The 22387-nt window shown below is 38.0% G+C and overlaps 2 protein-coding genes across 2 annotated transcripts; one reads left to right on the forward strand and one right to left on the reverse strand.

Annotated features, from left to right (window-relative positions):
* Positions 1-8042: 8042 nt before the first annotated feature.
* On the forward strand, positions 8043-10358 carry LOC113075474 (immediate early response gene 5-like protein). Its single transcript, XM_026248196.1, has one exon. It carries the CDS (start codon positions 8221-8223, stop codon positions 9127-9129), a length of 909 nt encoding a protein of 302 aa, XP_026103981.1. The 5' UTR covers positions 8043-8220; the 3' UTR covers positions 9130-10358.
* Positions 10359-13326: 2968 nt separating this feature from the next.
* On the reverse strand, positions 13327-22308 carry LOC113075501 (serine/threonine-protein phosphatase 2A activator-like). Its single transcript, XM_026248215.1, has 10 exons — positions 22168-22308; positions 20318-20427; positions 19880-19966; positions 19617-19742; positions 19181-19298; positions 17951-18050; positions 17587-17711; positions 17148-17248; positions 15863-15970; positions 13327-14532 (listed from the first exon to the last, which is right to left on the reverse strand). Exons 1-10 carry the CDS (start codon positions 22205-22207, stop codon positions 14458-14460), a joined length of 990 nt encoding a protein of 329 aa, XP_026104000.1. The 5' UTR covers positions 22208-22308; the 3' UTR covers positions 13327-14457.
* Between the last annotated feature and the right edge of the window lie 79 nt (positions 22309-22387).

Raw genomic sequence — 22387 nt, forward strand, 5'->3', positions numbered from 1 at the left:
GAATCGAGCCAGAGACCAAGATATTTAAATAGGTAGACTTTAGATAGGAGTGACACATCTTCAAAACTAATATCTAAATCAAAATACTGCGGACGATGGCATCTTTTCAAGAAAACCATACTACAGGACTTTTTGTGCAGGACTCTTTGTTAACGACCTTTTTTTTTTTTAAACCAATCCAGTAATGAGTTCAAGTCTAACTGCAGAGAGGACTAAATATATGAAATATCATAATGAGAAGAGTAAATAACAGTGCCGTCTGCATAAAGCTGAATAGAGGAATGTAAACTAATTTCGTGAACGTCATTAATAAATAAACACAATAGCAAAGGACCAAGTGTTGATCCCCAAGGATGTGTAATGTGTATTCGATTATATGAATATAGTGTAGTACACAATCATAACTGCATAGCAACAAAATATCAAGAGTAACTTTATAGATGGAACAGAGGATGAAAAAGTAAACACCTTATGTTATTAGAAGAAGCCACTGCACTCCCATAGCTGGGTTATAGTAACTAAACTTTGAGTGTAGAATCAAAATGAAGTCAAATGAATTTAAATACAATTATTTTCTTAAATCTGGGTTCTTTATCAAATATATGAGCAAATACATGAATACTTTGCATGTGTGTTTGTTTGTGCTTGTGTTGGATATTTAAAAAAAAGAAGCAAAAAAAGAATTTGACTGTGTGTGTGTGTGTGTGTGTGTGTGTGTGTACCTGTGTGAGGGAGAGATACAGCTCCCTCTTTCTTTCATTCTCTGTATCTCTCCAGTTCCCCTCCCCTCCCCTCCCCTCCCCACCCACCCCCATCCCTTTGGTGAACACACCCTCAGTCCATGGCATGCAGATGAGTCTCAACAGGTTACAGGAAGCTGAAATTCCAGAAGAGCTAGAAAGGCTCAGACAGGAGAGGCTCATTTGTCACATATGACATCAACTCTCAAACATTTCCTAAGAAAGCCGTTGATTCAACTGAAAAACTAGGGTGCATCTTAAGCAGGGCTGTTTATTTTTTAATGATTTAGGTCATTAAAGGTGTTCTGTGTGGGCTGTTTGTTGCCAAATGTAGCCTGCCCGAAGAGATGACAATTTCAAACCTGTGTATTTTACACTTGCTTAATGCTTGCAGCTCTGTATTTATTTAATTGGAAAATAGTTTATTTGTATTAGTGAAAATAATCACACTTGGTTTTACCCTGCCCTATATATATATATATATATATATATATATATATATATATATATATATATATATATATATATATATATATCGCATTTTTTCACATCACATTTTCCTGCAGAACTAATGCAGATAGAAATTGTCCGACAGACTTTGGAGGAAAGCAGGCGACTTTCCGACCGTTCGCTCAGCTCGCTTTACGGGAATAGAAACATGCGGGGAGATACAATCATTACCATGGAAACCAATCTTGCCTGAGGGGGATAGGGATGGGGAGGTCAGGACAAGTGGTTGCCTTGGTAACCGCACACATCGCTCACGCTCAGAGCCCTCCCTTAGCGGGATGACGTATTGCAGAGGGGGTCGACGACTTTAATTGGCCGAAATTCAGCCTCTGGGCTTGACACCTCCCTCCCAACACAGTTCGTGCTCTTAAAGGGGAAATAAAATACAATTTGTGGGCCGGGGCTAAAAATACTTCAGCAAAGGATAAGTCAGAATGGAACATGAATATATGCTATGCAGGATTATTATGGAGACTGGTGTCCTGCTCTAGACGCATAAAAAATGAAAAGTCAGTTGCGCAACAGACAAACGCAGAAGGGAGATAAGAACAGTTGTTTTAATTGTGATATAATTCTGCAGCTAGCGCAAAACTCAAAGACTGAATGATTGTCTTGAAAACTCTCTCCCATAATAATGCACAGGTTATCCTACTTTTTTATTAATAAATAAATAAATGGGATAATACTCTAACTTGCAAACCGAGATATATAGGCTACATTTACGTTTTATTTGTTTTTGTCAAGGAGGCGAATCGTCAACACTCTATTGAAAGCGCGTGTGAAAACGTGGCCAAATGTAGCCTAACAAAGCACCAACATATTTAACTCGTTTTCCTATGATAAAACATAATGTTCAAAATCCAGACAGAAACATCTTACCGTACAAAGCACCGTCGCGTCATACCGGTAAATTTAATCTACCAAAGTTCGATTAAGAAAAATATGTTACAGATCAATGCGCTTGCCTCGTGGGTTATTCATTTGTGCCTTTTGAGATGTGTCAGGATGTGTTTTTATCTCAGCAGCTTTGTCAGTCATGTTGTAGTAGCCTATACTATTGTCAAAAAATGTCTACTACAGTCTAGAACGTATGGTGGCGTCCGACCCTGTGAAATTGCATCTTGCGATTTATGTTGAGTTGATTACTTTGCCTTTAAGTTCACAAGCCATCCATCTGCCAAGCGGGGAAAGCTCCGCCCTGATATTTCACCCACTGGTCCTCCTGCCACCGGAATGCCCGCGAGTGTCCTGAGCAACGCAAATCACACTTCAAATCCCACAATGCTCCTCCTTTGATTAAACTACCTCAAGACCGGGGAATGTAGTTTTTCTCACGTTAATTTAGAATAACGCTCATTGAACATTTTATTTTTGAATTCTGATTAGGCCTATATTTTAGTTCTTCAAAGGCATTTAACGACGCAGCAAGGAACAGAAAATTGTATTAGGTGAGCTTGTACAATGATTAAAAGATTGAAGGTGTTTAATAGGCTTTGAGTTAAAGTGTATTTCCGCAGTCCAATGAATGGTTGAAAAGTTATTTTATTTATAGGCTACAAAAGTCAAACGCAAATCTTCGTGGTAAAAAAAAACTATAAATAAATACATAATATAACTTGAATTAGTGATTTTTATTCAAATTAAAGGGACTTCCAATGCATGTCATTCATAGTAAGTTAATAAAATCAGCAAATATTACGTTTTAGATACTTCCATTACTGTTGCATGTTTTTGTAATCTTTGTTCTGATCCCACTGAAGGATGTTATTGAAGTATATAGCAATCATATCTCTTATGACAGACAATAAGAACGAGGTGATCACTTTAACTAACAAGAAAACAGTAAATCCTACATTCCTTCCTAAGCTTTTAGAAGATAATTAATTTTCTTTCTGATGAATACAGAATACTGTTTGCATTTCAGTGAGTGAAATAAGTATTTGATCCCCTATTAACCAGCAAGAATTCTGGCTCCCACAGACTGGTTATGTGCCAATGTGGAACACAGTTTAGTCCTGAAGTTACTCCTAATGTCATCTTGTTAGGTGTATAAGACTCCTGTCCACACGATCTGTATCTTCCCACCACTTTGGGCAAGACCTGAGTGCTGTCAAAGCATATCAGAGACAAAATTGTAGATCTCTACACGGCTGGAATGGGCTACAAGACCATCATCAAGAAGCTTGGTGAGAAGGAGACAAGTTTTGGAGCAATTATTCGGAAATGTAAGAAATACAAAACAACCATCAATCGGCCTCGTTCTGGAGCTCTGTGCAAGATCTCGCCTCATGGGTAAAGGATGATCATGAGAAAAGTGAGGGATCAGCCCCAAACTACACGGGAGGAGCTTGTTAATGATCTTAAGGCCGTCAGTCACCAAGCAAAACATTGGTAACACGCTACGCTGCAATGGACTGAAATCCTGCAGTGCCCGCAAGGTCCACCTGCTCAAGAAGGCACATTTAAAGTTTGCCAGTGAACATCAATGATTCAGAGAAGGCTTGGGAGAAATTGCTGTGGTCAGATGAGACTAAAATTAAGCTTTTTGGCATTGACTCGACTCGCCGTGTTTGGAGGGAGAGAAATGCTGTCTAAAACCCCTAGAACACCACCCCTACTGTCAAGCACAGAGGTGGAAACATTATGCTTTGGGGCTGCTTTTCACCGCATTGAGGGGCAAATGGACAGGGCATGTACTGTGAAATCTTGGTCGAGAACCTCCTTCCCTCAGCCAGAACACTGAAGATGGGTCGGGTCATGGATATGTCTTCATGGTTTACAATGACCCCAAAACATACCACCAAGGCAACAAAGTGGTGCATGAAGAAGAAGCACATTAAGGTCATGGAGTGGCCCAGCCAGTCTCCAGACCTCAGTCCTTCAGAAAATCTGTGGAGGGAGCTGAACATTCAAGTTGCCAGATAAGAACCGAGAAACCTAAATGATTTAGAGAGAATCTGTAAAGAGGAGTGAATCGAAATCCCCCTTGAGATATGTGCAAACCTGGTGACCAACTATTAAAAAAAAACATCTTACCTCTGGGTTTCAAAAAGGGTTTTTGCAACAAGTACTAAGTCATGTTTTGCTTGTGGATTAAATACTTATTTCACTCACTGAAATTCAAATCAATTTCTAAACTTTATATAATGTGTTTTTTGGTTGATATTCTATCTCTTTACATTGCACAAAACCTACCATAAAATTTACAGACCCTTCATTTTTTTTAAAGTGGGCAAACTTACAAAATCAGCATGGGATCAAATAAATATTTCCCCCTCTGTACCATTGACTGATTCACTGTCGCTGGGGGTAGTGTTTATGCTTTTTCTGTTTACCAACGTATGAGACTATAGGACATGAAATAGAACATGCATTGTAAATAAATGTTTTATGTTACTATAAAAACAGTTACAGGACTCTATATTACAATCTGCTCAAGCTCACCTATAACTTCTTGTGTTCTACACAAAGATGCAAGAAGGCATCTTGATCTGAATCTTGAAGTTTGATTTGAAGTCTTTCGAGTATAAGTTAATGTGCAACCAAGATGAAAATGTTAAGGTCAGATTCAGGTGAGAAATTAGCAAGTATTTCCAAATGTAATTTTAAAGCTATAATAAAAATCCAATGATTGGTCTCACAGTCTTTATATATGTTATTATAGAAGAAGATAGTTGCTTCATTTTAGATTATTTTCATATTATTATTTTTTTTTTCTAAATGAACTAAACTAAGATCTGAATCAGTTCTCTCTGAGAGACTGCCCAGCAGCCAGCAGCCAGCACCAGTATTTGACTTACTTTTAAACTATTTTTATAGCTCACTTGACAACAGAGTTATAGGATTTACATTTTAACGTTAAAAATGACAAATTTTAAGTTAAGCTAGTTTTAAGTTAGCCTGTCAGTAAATACAATTATTTAGTTCTTGTGATGGATATTTCATAAATGGATAAGACTTTGTTCCAGTGAAGCAGAAATGAAGCATAACTTTGTGTCTGAAAAAGAAGTAATACAAAAATAAATACTGCCCATACAACTTTTCTTAACTTTCTATGCACAAAAACATACATTTATTTTATATTTATTTAATAGGATTAAAAAAAAACATTTACATTTCAAATTATAATGAAACCTGATTTGATTGATTTTGAAATCTCCATTCATTATCCAACAAGTGTTTTATAGGACCATTTACACCACCTTCAGTCACTGAATGTGACACTCTTACCACACCCACTCACTACAAAATGTGAGTATTCTTTGAAAAAATGTGAGAATGCCTAGCCACTTAAATCTGTAAAAGTTAAAAGCAAGAAGCCTATAGTGCACCTAGAGACTGTTTAAAATGCTACTAATTCCTCATGATTAGTAACAACCCTCATGAGGGTTTGCAGATCCAAATACTGAAACTGACCCCAACATGTATGTAATCAGCATATCATTCTCAAGATAGATAGATAGATAGATAGATAGATAGATAGATAGATAGATAGATAGATAGATAGATAGATAGATAAGAATGAGAAGGTTAGTGTTAAAATGGTCACCTCTGAAGATACTGTTAGGGTAATATAATAGAATGGTATGACATTAAATGAGAGGTTAAGCATTTTTATTTAGCTCTATGTTTTAGACAAATTACTAGACATTAGATAAAATTAGCCTGCATTAGTATTATTAGTCTGAAGTCACTAGATATCTGTGAAGAATCCTGATGTACCTTAAACTTTATTTTTGGAAAGCAACAGGATATAATTCAGCTGATCTTTCAAAGGTAGAAAGCCTGCGTATTTGAAAATCTTTAAAATCACAAATGGTTAACATTATAAACTGGTTACTCTGCTTGGACACCTGCATGAAATTGACACGAACTGACTTCAAATATCTACCAAAATCACCTTGAGGTTAGATGATTTAAAGTACTTGCAAAAAAATAATAATAATAATAAAAAGAAAGAAAAGAAAAGTTAGATCGGAGAAACAGTCTGCATCATTTGCTGATGCCACTTGGTTGGATATTTTGTTTTCTAATGCAATGACATTCATACATTTTAAATGTGTCTTAAGTGTCCAAATAGTATAGAGTGGATGGATGCACTGCTGCTCAAATGTGTTGCATGAAAGGACAAAATTGACTCAGCAGTGGCAGATTTATTAGCTTTTCACCACTGAAAGACTGAATGTGCTTGCATGTATTCCTTAATTGCAAGAAACAGCTTATCATTTAGTAAATTACAGTAGTTTTTTTTATTATTAAAGATAGCTAATTTTCTAAATATCTTCATAAATCTATTGCATATCATACTGTACCTAGTAGACAGCTTTTCTAAAACCAGTGCTGCATGACAAAACCCACTTTCGAACACAACTAAACTGTGCTCTAAATGTGTACATAAATATCACTTCTTCATTGCAAAGATTCCATCAGATACAAGATACAGATTCAGGACAATTACATCTTCCTCATATTATAGGACTTAAACTTCACCTGAAATTATAAATGTTTGGTATCTTCACTTCTTTTTGACATTACATTGTTTTAACACATGACTGTAATGTGCTCTTTTCATCATCTGTGTGATGTTGTGAGTGTTGGTTACTTTTGTTGGTTCCAAAACATTGTGAAGATTTGGGTGTTCCTGCTGTGGTCTATCACAATGAGCAGTTAGAAAATGCAGCAACTATTTTACTTTCTCAGAACCAAATATGATATTTAGAAAAATCGGATATGTAACACAGTCCATATTTTCACATTGGGCAGATGCTGACTAAAGTACTAGAGTGGTCATTCAGATGTATTATTCTAGAATATTATGGAGTGAAAAGGTCAAAGATTTGGGTTGAAACATTTTATAAAGATTATATGACACGGTCCTTTGTGGAAGTTTGTACAACTGTTTCTTTCCTGGAACTAAGTAGCAGTTTAAAAATAGTTGTCATTTGTTGATTCTGAGCTTAGAACTGTCTGTCTGACCATCCAAAGGGTAAATATATCTGTGAATATCTGTTCTGAAATAAATACTTGCTAACTTTATTTGTCATCTTTCCTTTTTTGACTAAAAATTATATCAGTGTTGTCCTCAATGTCATCAATTAGAACTAAAATGTTATTGCACATAGAGTCTGAATACATATGTTAACCTTACTAAACTATATATAAAAACTATATTAGAGAACATAATGCAATAGATTCAAGACTAGTGTATATGCACATATAGCCTACTGATAAAGTTAAAATTACATTTGCTGTCTTTAAGTTTGAATCCTCCATTTAATTAATGTTTTTCTCATACATACCTGTAAGCCTATAATTTGTCAAATAAACATAGCTACATAAAATATTTATATTTACTTAGATATTTTATAATCAATAGTGTAGTGTTTCATGTGCTTGTACGGTTTTAAACCTAACTTGCCAATGAGTTTAATGTTTTAAAAATATTTATTAACTCATACAGAGCGTCAGCTGTATTAAACTTACAGTGCTCAGTACGTTTTAATGTATAAAAAAAATTATTTAAGTGGATTTATGTCAGATCTTTCAAGTGGTCTGTCCAGCATACATGACAAGAGCGCGCACTCCGAACTCCGATGTACATTGCGCCTCATGAGAACATTCCAGTTTGGTAAAGTCAGTTTGGAATTTGAATAGCACAGAAGAACCGCCTCTCTGTGATTGGACGAGATCAAAACTTCTGGGTGGGATTTGCTTGTCACTCAACGATATTCTCAGTCCCTGATTGGCCGGAGGCAAAGTGGGCGGAAAGTTCTTCGCCATATATATACCAAGGCAGCAAGCGCAGGCTAATGATTGCCTACGCTCACACATTGAGGCAGAAGCGACCACGTTCAATGTTTCTCCACAGAGCTGACTTAAGCCTTCATCCTCGAACGAAATCTCGTGATTCAGAGTGAAATAAAGTTGGTTCCCTTCGTTGGAGAGGTGGGAAAACATCACGACCCGGACCATGATCAGCACCATGGAGTGTGCAGTGGATGCACAAAGTCTCATTTCGATATCTTTACGGAAAATCCACAACTCCCGAACGCAGAGAGGAGGAATCAAGCTGCACAAAAACCTGCTCGTCTCCTATGTACTGAGGAACGCCAGGCAAGTCTACATGAACGAGAAGTATGCCGAAATCTACAGGATGCAGCAGTACGAGGAGGTGATGACCGTCTGCAACGAGATCCAGGAGCTGAACCCGCTCGATCTGGTGGAGGACTGCGAGGAGCAGACTGGGGACTGCTGCGGCAGCGTGAGTGAGTCGGCGAGCCTCTGCGGCGCGCTCCTGCCCGTCAGTCACCAGGCTCCTTCGGTGCAGCACATACAGCCTAGCAGCGCCTGCTCGGTGCCCCTAGCTCTCCAAAACGAAGAGGTCTGCAAATCGCCGGACCCCTCGTTCTACCGCAGCTGCTGCGCGGAAGCCTATCCCGTGTCCAACTGTGACTTTTCGCCGGTAAACAATATGCACTGCAACAAAACTACAGTGCTCGATTTGGACACGCATGTCGTTACCACAGTAGAGAACGGGTATTTGCATCAGGACTGCTGCGCTTCGCTCCAACAGTGCTGCCAGGGCGCGCAGAGCCCGGCCAAGAAACGCAAGCTTGACTTTGGGTACTACGTGTCCGAGATCGAGGAGGTACCGGATTTTACGCCGTGCAAAAGAGCGAAATTCGAGGACTCTTCTTACGCGTGCACGGAGCCCTTAGACACGTCGAACATTTCTAACCTCATCTCGATCTTCGGCTCGGGGTTCACGGGACTGGTGAGCAGACAAGCGGACTTGGAGCAAGCCTTAAACGGACAGTTCTGTAGCAAACAAGCCCTGGCGAGTTTAGGGGCTTGGACGAGAGCTATTGTAGCCTTTTGACTCTGTGGTTAATGCGAATACAGATACTTTATGAAATTGTACAAAGTCTAAGACAAATTGACTTATTTTTGCAGCAAAGTTATTTAAGCGTTTTTATTTTGGTTTGTTTTTAGTTTCGTTTCAGTGGGGCAGGCGGACAGTGGTTGTAGCCTACCACTTGTAATGTATCCTTTAAAACAAATGTCGATATTACAACAAACGTTTTAAAACGAAGTTGAATTTCGTTGCCTTAAACCCAACGCAGACTGCTAGCTATGGCCACAAACAAGTCTCTGAATGTTTCGCTCGTGGATTGTTTCTTTTTTCCCCCTCTCCCTTCCCAGGAACTTTCACAAAGATGTATTGTAAAATAACATTACAACCCATGTAATGTTATGAATAACAGGCTGCAAACGGAGAAGCCTGCACACTGCACGCTTATTTCTCTCACAGTACATAACACTTTAAGCAGCCTTGTCATATTTTCTAACATTTTAATGTCGGAACGACTACCAGTTTCCTAGTAGAACAGGCTACAACAACAAGACTCTCTGAGCTCGTGCTGTCCTTAACGTAGAGCTACAGGAAGAGGACTGGCGTATACAGACTACATTCTGTAATATCATACAAGGCAATCAAGTAGGCTAATGAAGGTGCAATATTTGAACCCCCACCCTGTCGGATTTTTTTGTTTTCTGTTTTCTGAAATGTGCTGTTGAAAGTGGCGAGGACTGGTGCGTTCTGTTGACTGCACTGACCTACAGCTCCAGTTCCTCTGAGTGTGTTTGTAGTTCGCCTACGCCAGTCACCTCATCAACACTGAACGTTGGGGCCGTTAATTAACACTACAACTCCCACAATGCACGCCGTGATTTAATCTGCCAGGTATTTTTTGTTGACTATCCAGTCTCTAGCGTTATCCATTTCCCGCCCCCTTGCTCTCAGAAAAAAAAAGTTTAAGCCTTCACAGTAATTCATGATGCCAGCATTTGCTTGGTTTTGTGGGTTTGATTTTATTTTCTACAAACTTAGACCTTTTGTTCTAAAAAGGCAATCTCATAAATTAGCCATACGTCCTCGCATTATATAAGCACTATGTGTACTGAATTAAAAACGTTTTCAGACGTATTCTCCATATTTTGTTGGTATTCTTGTATTTTTGTGCATATTAAATTGTATATCACCGGGTAAAACTGTTTTAGAAAGTATTTGTTTAAAATTTATAACCTTAATAAAAAAAATGAAGCCTACCTCGCATTGCCTCTTTTTTGATAAACCTACAGTGTTCATTATAGTAGCCTTAAAATTCAGGCCTGCTGATATTGAGCTTGACTAAAAGCAGCTACACAACAGAAAGGTTCCTTAGCACGTCTCATCTGCCATATATCAACAACAAAGTCATATTCATTGTATTTGCCAAATTTTCCATACCTCACTGTAACAGAAATGTTAGATTTATAATCAAGTATTAGCCTACAGAAATAAATGTAGAGCATTTCTAGATCTCAGTGGCTCCAAAATGGCCAAAACTGCACTTAAGTTCCTAAATTTATATTTTCAGCATTGGTTTGGATCAGCTGAAATCTACTTTTAGATATATGCCATTAACTCACCTGCGGGATATTAAACTGTCACCTGCAGGCCAAGAATAGAACAACGAATGAAAAGGAAAATACACATATGCACACCATTAAAAAGAATACAACAGCGTGTATCATTTAATGAAGCCTACATTCAAGACGAGGGTTTTGAAGCAAGGATCGGATCCCTAACAGCAAACATTGGCCTGTCACGCGCCTCACGTCCTATTGGCGGTCACTGGTTTTAAGGAGCGCGCACATTTTTTTGCCAGAAACTCCCCCTAAACTTGCAGACTGTGTTATCTCTGCTGTATGCCACATGGTGGTGTTCTTCAAAATCAATGAATGAAGGTATTAGAGCGCCTATGTAGCGGCACCTCGGGCTGACCTCGGATCCGCTTCAACCCCCTCCACCCCTCCCCTCCCCGTCCTCTCCCCGGTCTCTCTCTCATCTCTAGCCGAAACCTCTCTGCTTCTCTCAATCTGAGATACCGCAGTACGTCCGACACATCAACGTCCAACACACATAGGCTGTTATCAAGTCGTTGCCATGGCTATTTTCGACGAGCTGCCTCGCGCATTTTTAAATATCGCTAATAACGCAGGTAATTCGTTCGCGCGGTAGGTTGTGTAGTACATTATGACGTGGCGCTTAAAACCGTGCAAATATGTAATGCTTGGTTGCGACATGTCAGTGAAATAACTGAATGATTCAACAAGGTTAATGTCGGCTATATATATAATGAGCGTAACACTTTATATTTGAGATCCTTGTTTGTCTTATTCTGAATAGGCTGATTTTAGGGGAAAGTTGTCTAAGCTAGCGTTACCAAATCAATTTTTTAAAAAGTACCGCTTGTATGTTAGTTAAATTTTTTGACAGGAATGCACAACTGGTCTGTGGTGTGTTGCGAGCTCCTCCGCGTGGCCAGCGCGGGAAACGCTACCATAGAGAGCGCGCGCACGAAACGAATGCAGATTTTCTAATTGTACATGATGGAAGGATCCGCGTGCCGTCAATTCTACACGAACACAAACCATTCGACATAGATAGCCTAGATAGCCTACAACCGTTGGACGTGATGTATATACCCAACACACTTCTGTTTACACCTTCCAAAACGAGCCGCTTTGTGAAAAGGGCGCAGTGGTTACATTAAATGTTAATGAAGACAAAAGGCACGACTTTAATCTTATCTTATCTCAGCTGCGCCTGTTGAACTCAGCAGTGGAGCTTGCGTCTGAATACAATTGAACAGAAACGGGATTTGGGGGGTTCATGTCAATTACTCCGCCAGCTGCGCGGAGTTTCACAATGGGGCGGCTGGAGAGTGACTGGGCAGAAACTGAATATAACCGAAAATGACTCGACTGAAACAGAAAATCACAGAGAGTGAATTGGCCTGGCCTGGTCTTGCTGAGAACTGTGTAGATAAAAAATAAATAAATAAAAAAAAAAACCGATTTTGTTTCAGAGATCCCATTTGGATAGCATGGAAAGCTTTTCTTATTAATCATAAATATTATTTTTCAGCAACACAATTTTAGCTTGAATGAAATGTAATAACCATTGTAATCTGAAATCATATATATATGTGTGTGTGTGTGTGTGTGTGTGTATGTATGTATATATATATATATATATATATATATATATATATATATATATATATATACATCCCTTTATGAGCCAACATAACTTTTTATTTGAATGATATAGTTTTAGATGAATTATAGCATGTCACATAACAGGAAACTGTTGAAACTACTTGAAATTTCTGTGAACTGTATATTGTGATGAGGAAAAGACGCCCGATTCAAAAATTGTTAACCCTGGTAAGTCTCTGTACAATTAGAAGTGACACAACGTACTGATTAATTAACTTAAATCTTAATTGTGGTGGTTAGAGAGCACAAAAACAGTAAGTGTTATGTCCCATTATTAAATAGTTCCATTCAATCTAAAAAAAAAAAAAAATCAACATTTTAATTAAATACTAAAACTCAAAAAGCCCATTGTAAGACAGTAATGATTTTACCAATGGATATTCTTTTGAAATTGTGACTAGACTTAAAAATACGAGGCTGGTCGTAACAAATGTTTTAAGCAAATCCTTAGTTATAATAATCAATAATGTGATTTGAATTTATATATCTTAAATTAAAGAGCTGGCTGCCATTCCCAAAATCATTGTAGAGACCACTGGTGAGAAGCGTGTCAACAGTCTGTTTAGGCCTACAAAGTATTTCGGAAAGTCAGCCCAGGTCTGTCAGTTCTGTCAGGCCGAATGAACTAAGACAGGACTAAAAGGCATGTTTTAATGTGCCTCTTATTTTAAAATGATTTTATTCTCAACCCAGGACACCATTCATCAATCTAAAGTGCTTGCGATAATGTGCAGAACTATATAACACTTACACTGTGAATGATATTTCTTCTGACCTAAAAGTGTTCACAGATGCTTTGCCCGGTTCTAACAGGATAAAGAATTGCTACATTAATGCTTTTCACCAATATTTCAGTATTTTGATCATTTATCTTAAAATGTTACCCCTTCTGTGTTTGTTTTTGAAGAAAACTGAAACCATTCATTTATACAGAATGTAGTTTAGAAATGAAATATACTTAACTTCTGGATGCAAATTAATTGGTTTAATTTAGCAAACAGAATACAGGGGTATTAGCTGCACGTGGCTGTTCAGAAACTATAAAGGTATTTTTGTTATTTTACTCATCTGATTTTCAGTGAAGTGAATATGAAAGAAACAAGCACAGCGAAAATGTAAACCTAGAGTGGTTGACAACTTCTTAATGCCTTACATAGGTGAAAATGACACTTATCAAAACCTCTCACAACAAACACATACCTCAGCAATCTTTGATAACTGAACAGCAAGAAGTTTACTACAAGTGCCTTTTGAGACACTGATTCTCCTTAAACCCACAAACACCCCCCCCCCCACCACACACACACACACACACACATTATTGTTCATTGGCTTCAGACCTTTGCACACAGGAAACAGAATCCATTAAACCAAAACCAAGCCTTCAAACGTTCATCTTTCTTTATATACACATAAATATATATAAATGCCAATCCAGATGAAAATGTATGTGGATAACTGGATCATGAATGCTTACTGCAGGTGTCTAAGTAGTAGTACAACTTCCTGCTTGCAGGGAATAGATAAATAAAACCATTCAGACTAATTGCATCTTTTAAAGGGAATATCAGAAGTGGGATTTCATATGCACAACTAGTAGATTGTGAAGAGCAGGGCTGTTTATATCTACTGTCCTGCAGAGTTTAGTCCAGCTCAACTCAAATACTCCTGAACCTGATAATCTAAGTCAGGGGTAGGCAACATTGGTCCTGGAGTGCCGATGTCCTGCAGACTTTAGCTCCAAACCTTATCAAACACACCTGAACAAGCTAACTAAGGTCTTTAGGATTACTAAGGCTATAGGCAGATGAGGTTTCTTTCAGGATTGGAGCTAAACTCTTGTAAGAAATCGGCATCCCAGAACCGACGTTGCCTACCCTGATCTAGGTCTTCAGGTTTACTTAAATCTTTTAGGCTTGGATGTATTCAAGCAGGTTAGGGACAGAACTCTTCAGGAAAGCAGATCTTCAGGAGTAAGACCAAGCACCGCTGGTGATGAGAATGCATATTTAGGTTTGTTAACTTGAACTGAAGTGGTTTCGTCCAAAGTAGGAGTTTTGGTGGTGCTCTCTGATGAGGTGCAAATTCTTTTTCTGGTCTCTCATGGTTTGACTGGCTGGATGGAGAGCAGGCTGCCAAACTTGAAATGCTGGATGACGGGAAATTTTTCTAGACACTGGGAGAGGATGACAGAGAAACAGTTTGGTAGTATCAATCAACTTTACAGCAAGAGAATAGATTTGCTAGCTTTCAAAATGTCTAATGCTATGGAGTCCAAACAGACGAAGACTATATACAGAGGTTATATACCCACATAAACTACTTTTAAAAAGTGTTGTTGTTTTTTTTTGCTAACTAAGGCTGCAATTATTTGACCAAAAACAGAATTAATGTGACATATTTTTTACAATTTAAAACAACTTTTTCTAGTTTAATATATTTCAAATGTAATTTATTTCTGTGATGGCGAAGCTGAATTTTCAGCAGCCATTACTCCAGTTTTCAGTGTCACGCGATCCTTCAGAAATCATTCTCATCTGCTGACCTGGTGCTCAAGAAACATTTCTTATTATTATCAATGTTGAAAACATTTGTGGTGCTTAATATCTTTATGAAAAGGATTCTTTGGCAAATAGGACATTCAAAAGAACAGCATTAATTTGAAAGAAATCTTTTATAGCACTATAAATATCTTGACGGCCACTTCTGATCATTTAAATGCATCGCTGCTGAATAAAAGACTAGGACCATGGAACACTTTTAAAATGTAGAGGATCCTCAAACTACACATAAGGTCGACGGAGAGGTGAAGCAGGAACCTCTCAGCATGTATTTTTTTTTACAACATTGTAGAAAAAAGTGAAATTGAGACAAAAAGCACATTAAAGATACAGCATTAAATCAAACCATATGAAATAGCTGTCATATTCGGAAGAAAAAAAAAAAACATCTTTAGCTTTTGTTTAACTTGAAAGACATCAGTAACAGTGACGAGTCCCTGGCTGATGGAGGCAAAGAGAGAACCGGAGTGTGATGTATACGGGGGTGGGGAAAGACCGACAGGGTGAGAGAGAGAGAGGGAAGGAGGAGGGGAATTTGCAGACAGACTGGCCCCTCAGCTTCGCTCTGCACTGAAGGGAGAGAAGGGGGAGGGAGCACAGCCCTCTTCTCAACAACACAGGATGTGGGCTTTGGAGGAGGGGGTGGGACACCCGGTTCTTCCCCTCAAACACATGCTCAGTTAACTCTTTCAGCTCTGCTCTCGAAACTTCACAGACTGAATCCACGGCTTGCCAGTTAAAATGACACATTTATAAATGTCACATGTAGACTATGTGAGTGGGTATCCTGCAATTCTGCTGTCTGAATAGAGCTTTAATTGATTTGTTTCAGTTATGATAAAGCTGGATTTAGTGCATGAGCTACCAATAGACCATTTACATACTCTATATATCACAAGTTTTTCTCCTGACGTGTAAAAGTGTTTTAAGTACAATGATACTTACTTCTGCTTTATACATTCGTATGAGACCTTGATTGACTTTGGACCAATTAGGAACAGCGCTGATGTTCCAAAGCTGATTCGAGTGTTCAGCAAAAGGGCCTGTTTTCATCTAAAAGAGGAAAAATATGTAGCGATTGAGATGGTAGTAAGCTTAAGATACAAAGTGCAATCAGCATTAAAGCTAGATTTAATGGAACTATTTGAATTAAGCTAAAATATAAATTCATAGAGTTTATATAATAATGTCTCTGTTTGCGGAGGAAATCAAAAATACACTACCGCTGAAAAGTTTACTGTGGGTAAGATTTAAAAAAAAACTTTTAAAAAAAGTCTCTTTTTTTCAGCAAGACTGCATTTATTTAATTAAAAAAAGGAAGAAAAAAAAAACAGTAATATTATGAAATATTATAAAAATTGAAAACAGGTGTTTGTAAGTAATTTATTCCTGTGATTACTCCGGTCTTCAGTATCACATGAGCCTTCAGAAATCATTTTAACATGCTGAAACATTGATACCCCCCCCCCCCCAAAAGAAATATCAAAAGAACAACTTAATTCAGAAATAAGATTAACATTATAAATGTCTAAACTGACACTTGTGATTAAATTAATGCATTTTTGCTGAATAAAGTTATTAATTTCTTCTTTAAAAAATCTGACCCCAAACTTTTGATCGGTGGAATAAATGTGTGAAGTAAACAAACATAATACAATTATATGAATATTAACAAAAGACTATTTACTCTTCTGTAGCATTAGTAATCTGACGGTCATCATCATGTCACTGTATTATGAAGTCTATTCACAGGAGTTTATGAGAGGGGCTTGTGGGCCGCCTTTGGGAAAGAGCACTTTATGAATGGCAGTGCTGTGTGGCTTTACTCCACACACACACACACACACACACACATACACTGCTCTCATCAAGCTGGACTTTCCAGAGACCTACTAGCCCCTCAAAGAGGAATGAAGAGAAGGAAATGAGAGAGAGAGAGAGAGAGAGAGAGAGAGAGGGGAAGGGGAAAGAGAAAGGAGGGGGTGGGCTCTAGGGGCCTTAGGAGTGATTCACAACAACATGCAGGAAAGGAAGGAAATGACTCATACGAGTGGAGTCCAAGCACAACCTCCCTGAGAAAGAGAGATTTAAACTATGTATTTTTAAGTATTTACACGAATGAAACGTAAGAGTTTTTGTTTGTGTGTGATCCAAATTTCATCCTCCCAACTAAATGAAAATGAAAGGATAAACGGTCCTTCCATGAGTAGATGCCAGATGACACACACACCTCACTGATGAATTTAATACAATCCAGAAAAATGTAGTCTTGGTGGTGCTCGTTTACGACCTTCTCCTCCACAAAGTGTCTGGGCTCCAGGGTTGGGTGGTCTGCACACAATAGATGAACAAACATAGTTCAGTTACACAGTGTGACCACCAGGTGTCTCCATCAACCTGGATCCAGCCATTTCAAAATCAATGTATTAGCTCTAGGTCAGGGGCGGCCACCGTCAGTCCTGGAGAGTTCAGCTCCATCCCTAATCAAACTGGAGCAAAACCCTGCACGACTGTGGCTCTCCAGGACTGACAGTGGCCACCCCTGCTCTAGGTACAGGGTTTTTTATATAAACTAAAACTATTAAAAACTGTAATTAATCCAAAATTAAATACAAATATAAACATTAAAGAATTAGTGCCAAAATGGGCAACAAAGGAGGAGTCATTACCTATAAGCTGTGAGCTCCCCCATATAAAGGGTAGGAACTGAAAGTCGTCCAGACCCCACACTCCCTGACTCCCTGCCGGCTCCATCCTATACGTCTTCTGCAGTTTGCGCATCACTTGCAGATACCTATGCCAATCAAATCATAATGCTTTATGCAAATGAGTTCTCCACTGCTTTACACCATCAACCACAAAATGCAACACTAATATACTTTGTCAAAATTGTTTTGTTGGCATTTAGGGTGCAGTAAAGTGAAGACGTGCTCATTGAAGATGCTAGGAGTTACAGATTCAACATATTTAAAATAAGAAGTCAAGCAAAAAACAATCAAAATAAGAAGTCAAGCAAAAAGAAGATGCACTAACTTGTAAAAAACTTTAAATATGATGGCCAGCTGGTCCTCCTTGCGCAGAGCTCCCACCTTACAAAGACAGCAGAGGAACGCAGCAAATGCTGCTTCATGACCTGCACACAGAAACATGTGAACATTTAATTATTCTCACAAAAAGACTATCAGCATGAATAATGTCAGACTTAGTTTGAAACAAGAACTGTATAGTGTACTTTATTTATTATCATTCAGTGTCAAAAGTATGAGAAGCGCTCAAAGGCAAATGTTTTGTGTTTCAACAGCACCCTCTAGTGATCCTTCAGAAGAACCACATTAACTATACACTTGGATAGTCTTAAGAGTTTATAATGGACCCTTTTCACAGTCCCAGAGTTCTCTCAATCTTAAGGCATCATAGTTCAGTAAACATCTTTAGTCATAAACAGAAACTACAGCTAATGATTTTCACTTTTGTTCCAATAACAAAAGAAAGAAATCAATGATAGTGCCTTTATGATTACAAAAGAGGAAAAAATATTGAGAGACTGATTGCACTGGATGGAAGAGAGAAAGATGTCATCACTTCCTCAGCTGCTGTTTTTGAAACATTCATGCAGCTGTGTTAACTAGTTTTGTGTAAAGGCTGGAATACACTACACAGTTTTTGCCCCGATTAAGTCTGGAGAAGTCGTCGATCATTGACAGTCTGCAGATTTGGGTTTAATATGTTTGATATTTTTAGCCAATTTTAGAACACGAACGGTTTTTAATTCGTCACGTGTGTCCTAATAAAAAGGCTTATCTTTCTGCATGAGTTTGTTGTGATCAGAACAACTTTAAAATCTGGTAGTTTATCTTCAGTCATTTAGTGTATGATGTCCAGTTGTCTGTTCAGATTTTAAAAGTAGTGTAGTTTATTCCAGCCTTAATTTAGTGCCAATTCAACATGACACAAAGTATAGTGTTATAAATGTACAAACACTTAAAAAAAAAAAAAAAAAAAAAAAAAATTAACTGAAAACACATCATCACAGTCTGTGAAAAAAATCCATATAGCTGAAGTTTTAAAATTACAAATCTGAATGAGAAGTTCATGTTTTGTGTTTATTATTCTCTCTGATGTGACAGTTAAATTTATTCAAGAGTTATAGATAAAAGTGAGAAAAGATATAATTTCTCCTCAAAGACAACTATGGAAAAACACGCATGCACAAACATTTAATGAATAAAATAAAGATGTCTTCTTGTGTATCCCCTCACAGACCTGTGCCATAGTCAATCCTGGTGGAGTTGCCCACAGACTCTTTCAGGTAGACCGCTATCTCTGGAGCAGCCTCATGACGCTCTGACGGCAGAACGGCTGTGACCAGAGCCTCTGCCTCCTGCACACACAAAACACTCTCACATCATTTCACCTCAAACCAACAGCACAGAAGTCATACATTGCCATAAAAAAGTATTCACCTTAACCAATTCCCTCCTTCAAATACTGGACTGAAAAATTGCGTTTTAATTTGGAGAAACACAATATAAGAACAAATAATCAAAAGGATGGTGAATATTTTCTGAAGGCACTGTATGCTTAACGTTACTGGCAATGCTTGGCTAAGAACTGACTCCAAAGCAAACTAAAGCAGTAAAAAGGTAAACACTGGTAACATTTAGATAGAAGGACATTTTGATTTCATGCAGGCACTCACCTGGTCTAGTTTAGCATACCATGTGCGGTATGCTTTATTGCCGAAGCGAGAAGGCTGATCTACTGGTGGCGTCTCATCGATCCAGCGATCTAATGTTCCCAACATATCAAGCAGCTTCTCCACTGTCTGATAGCAGAGAAAAGCATAAAAGCACACTTCTATGAGCTGATCCTTGAACCTGCTTCATCATGATCAAAACATATTCACCAATTACTTCATCTATTACATCCAGCAGTATAGAAAAAAGCAGGACAGTGACCCACCTCAGACACCTGGTATTCACATGTGAGTTTCTTTCCCTTCACACCCTCATTCAGGGTCAGAATGAATCCTATGTAGTCAGCATATGCCTACTTACACAAAACAGAAACATGCTCAAATGCAAGAAACGTAGGGTTTAATGATTAAGACTGCCCTCAATATAACAATAGAGCAGCTTTTTATAGGCCAGAAATGTTCATATTTGTATTTACATTTCAAATAAGTCTAAAACAATTGAGCACATTTATAACAGGAATATTAAATGCAGAGGTTCTCATTATTTTTTTAAGAACTGTCTCTTTAAGATGTTAGATGCCACACAAGAAAAAGTGATTCCTATTCCTACCTCTACTATTACTTTTAACTCCAGAGATACTGGGGAAAGATCCATCTCTCAGAGTAGCAGATAAACTGCTCTTATAGTGGGCTGTACAACATACCTGTGATCTTTTCCACTTGCCCATATCAGGCACCATGCTGATCTCCTTCTTTGGCACCATGAAGTTGAAATCGACAGGATTGGGAGGCTTGTCATCCTCATGAGAAGGGCCTATGCAAGAGATGAAAAACATGATGGATGGGAAGTCGTGGCCTAATGGTTGGAGAGTCGTACTTGCAATCGAAGGGTTGCGAGTTTGAGTCTCGGGCTGGCAGGAATTGTGGGTGGGGGGAGTGCATGTACAGTTCTCTCTCCACCTTCAATACCACGACTAAGGTGCCTTTGAGCAAGGCATCGAACCCCCAACTGCTCCCTGGGCACCGCAGCATAAATGGCTGCCCACTGCTCCGGGTGTGTGTTCACAGTGTGTGTGTTCAGAAGGGATTAAAGAAGTTTCAGTAAGAGCTGAAACTTTTACTAAAGTAAAAAATGTCAAAATAAAAATATAACCAGAGGTGGACAAAGTACACAACTTCCTTACTTGAGTAAAAGTACAGATACTACTGGTCAAATATTACTCTGTTACAAGTAAAAGTTGTAAGGACCGATTTGTACTTCTTTTTAAAAGTACTTAAGTATCAAAAGTAAAAAGTTAATGTCAATGCATTGTTTTATTATTGTTATATTGTTGTATGTAATACTTACAGTACCGTATGCCTCTGAATCTATGCCTGCCTTCCTCCATATCAATATTAAATTATATATTTCTAGAACACAGCTCCAGTAGTGGGATTGAATGTGAGATTGATGCACTCAATAACGTCTACAATGGTTTCCTCAAATAGTGCCCAATATATGTTTTTTTTTTTTTTTTGTGGCTTTTAGTATGAATATGTTAGCCTTACTGTTACCTAAAAGCTAGTGTGCTCCAAAACAATGACAAAATACACATTTAGAAGACCAAACCCAACGAAAATCTGGATGTCAGAATCCAACGTCACATTAGCGTTAATCTCCAACGTTGGACAGACGTTGTATTTTGGTTGAAAAGATGGTTTGACGTCAAAACTACTTTCTAGGACCTTGACAGAAATGTAGTGGAGTAAAAAGTAAGATATTTTTATTTCAAATGTAGTGTAGTTAAAGTAAAAAGTTTCCAGAAAAAAATAAAACTCAAGTAAAGTACAGATACTCAAAAAGTGTACTTAAGTACAGTACTCAAGAAAATGTACTTAGTTACTGTCCACCTCTTAATATAACAATGTCTAAACACAACGTTCTTCACTGAGCACGTCCTTAATTTGTTCCCTTACATATAGATCTACTTCATCCACACACCCTTATGATAATTTTCTTACACAAAGAGGTTTCTTTCGAATCCTAAAGTCCACCGATATTATTGAAGTCTGAGGAAAACATATGAACCCCATATTACTGTCCCTAAGAGGACATGTTCTTCATTTTCTTACCAAGAATAATAAATAACATAGGCAAAGTTTGTTCCCAGAATACACGTTAGAAAATGAACTTTTCATCATTCAGTTATACACAGACATCAAAATACAACAACATGCTAAATGTGTTCCTCCGCTATGTTAATTACTCTGACTAAAATATGTTTTAAACAGCATTGTAAGTACACTAATACTGCAAATAATTAATAATATCGAGTCGTTTGTTCGCAGGAAATGCGTAATAAACTATACATGCGTCACAGCGCAGAGCTGTCAGACTCATCGATTCATTACATGAGGCGCGGTGAAGCCACAATTAAGCGTTTTTCCTGCACGTGCACATCCCTTTCCCCCTTCAGATGTTGAACGACAACATGTATAATCTGCAGATATATCACTGGTATCGTCGCTTTTGAATTCTCCGTGTTTAAATGAAGATTAGACTGACGTGAGTTACCTGACGACTGCTCAGTCTCCGCCATGTTTACCGTCAACATGAAAACACGACCCTTCAACTCTCACCCGCAGTTTCGCGTAAAACTTTTTTTAAAAGACTTGATCAGCGACTGTAAATTGCTGTGAGAAAATGTTACTGCGACTATCGTATGATTTGTAACATGCGTAATATGTAAATCTAGGCTTTTATTGCACGATTTTATTATAATGAATCAAAAGAA

This window comes from Carassius auratus, chromosome 5 (assembly GCF_003368295.1).
Source record: "Carassius auratus strain Wakin chromosome 5, ASM336829v1, whole genome shotgun sequence".
Lineage (NCBI taxonomy): Eukaryota > Metazoa > Chordata > Actinopteri > Cypriniformes > Cyprinidae > Carassius > Carassius auratus.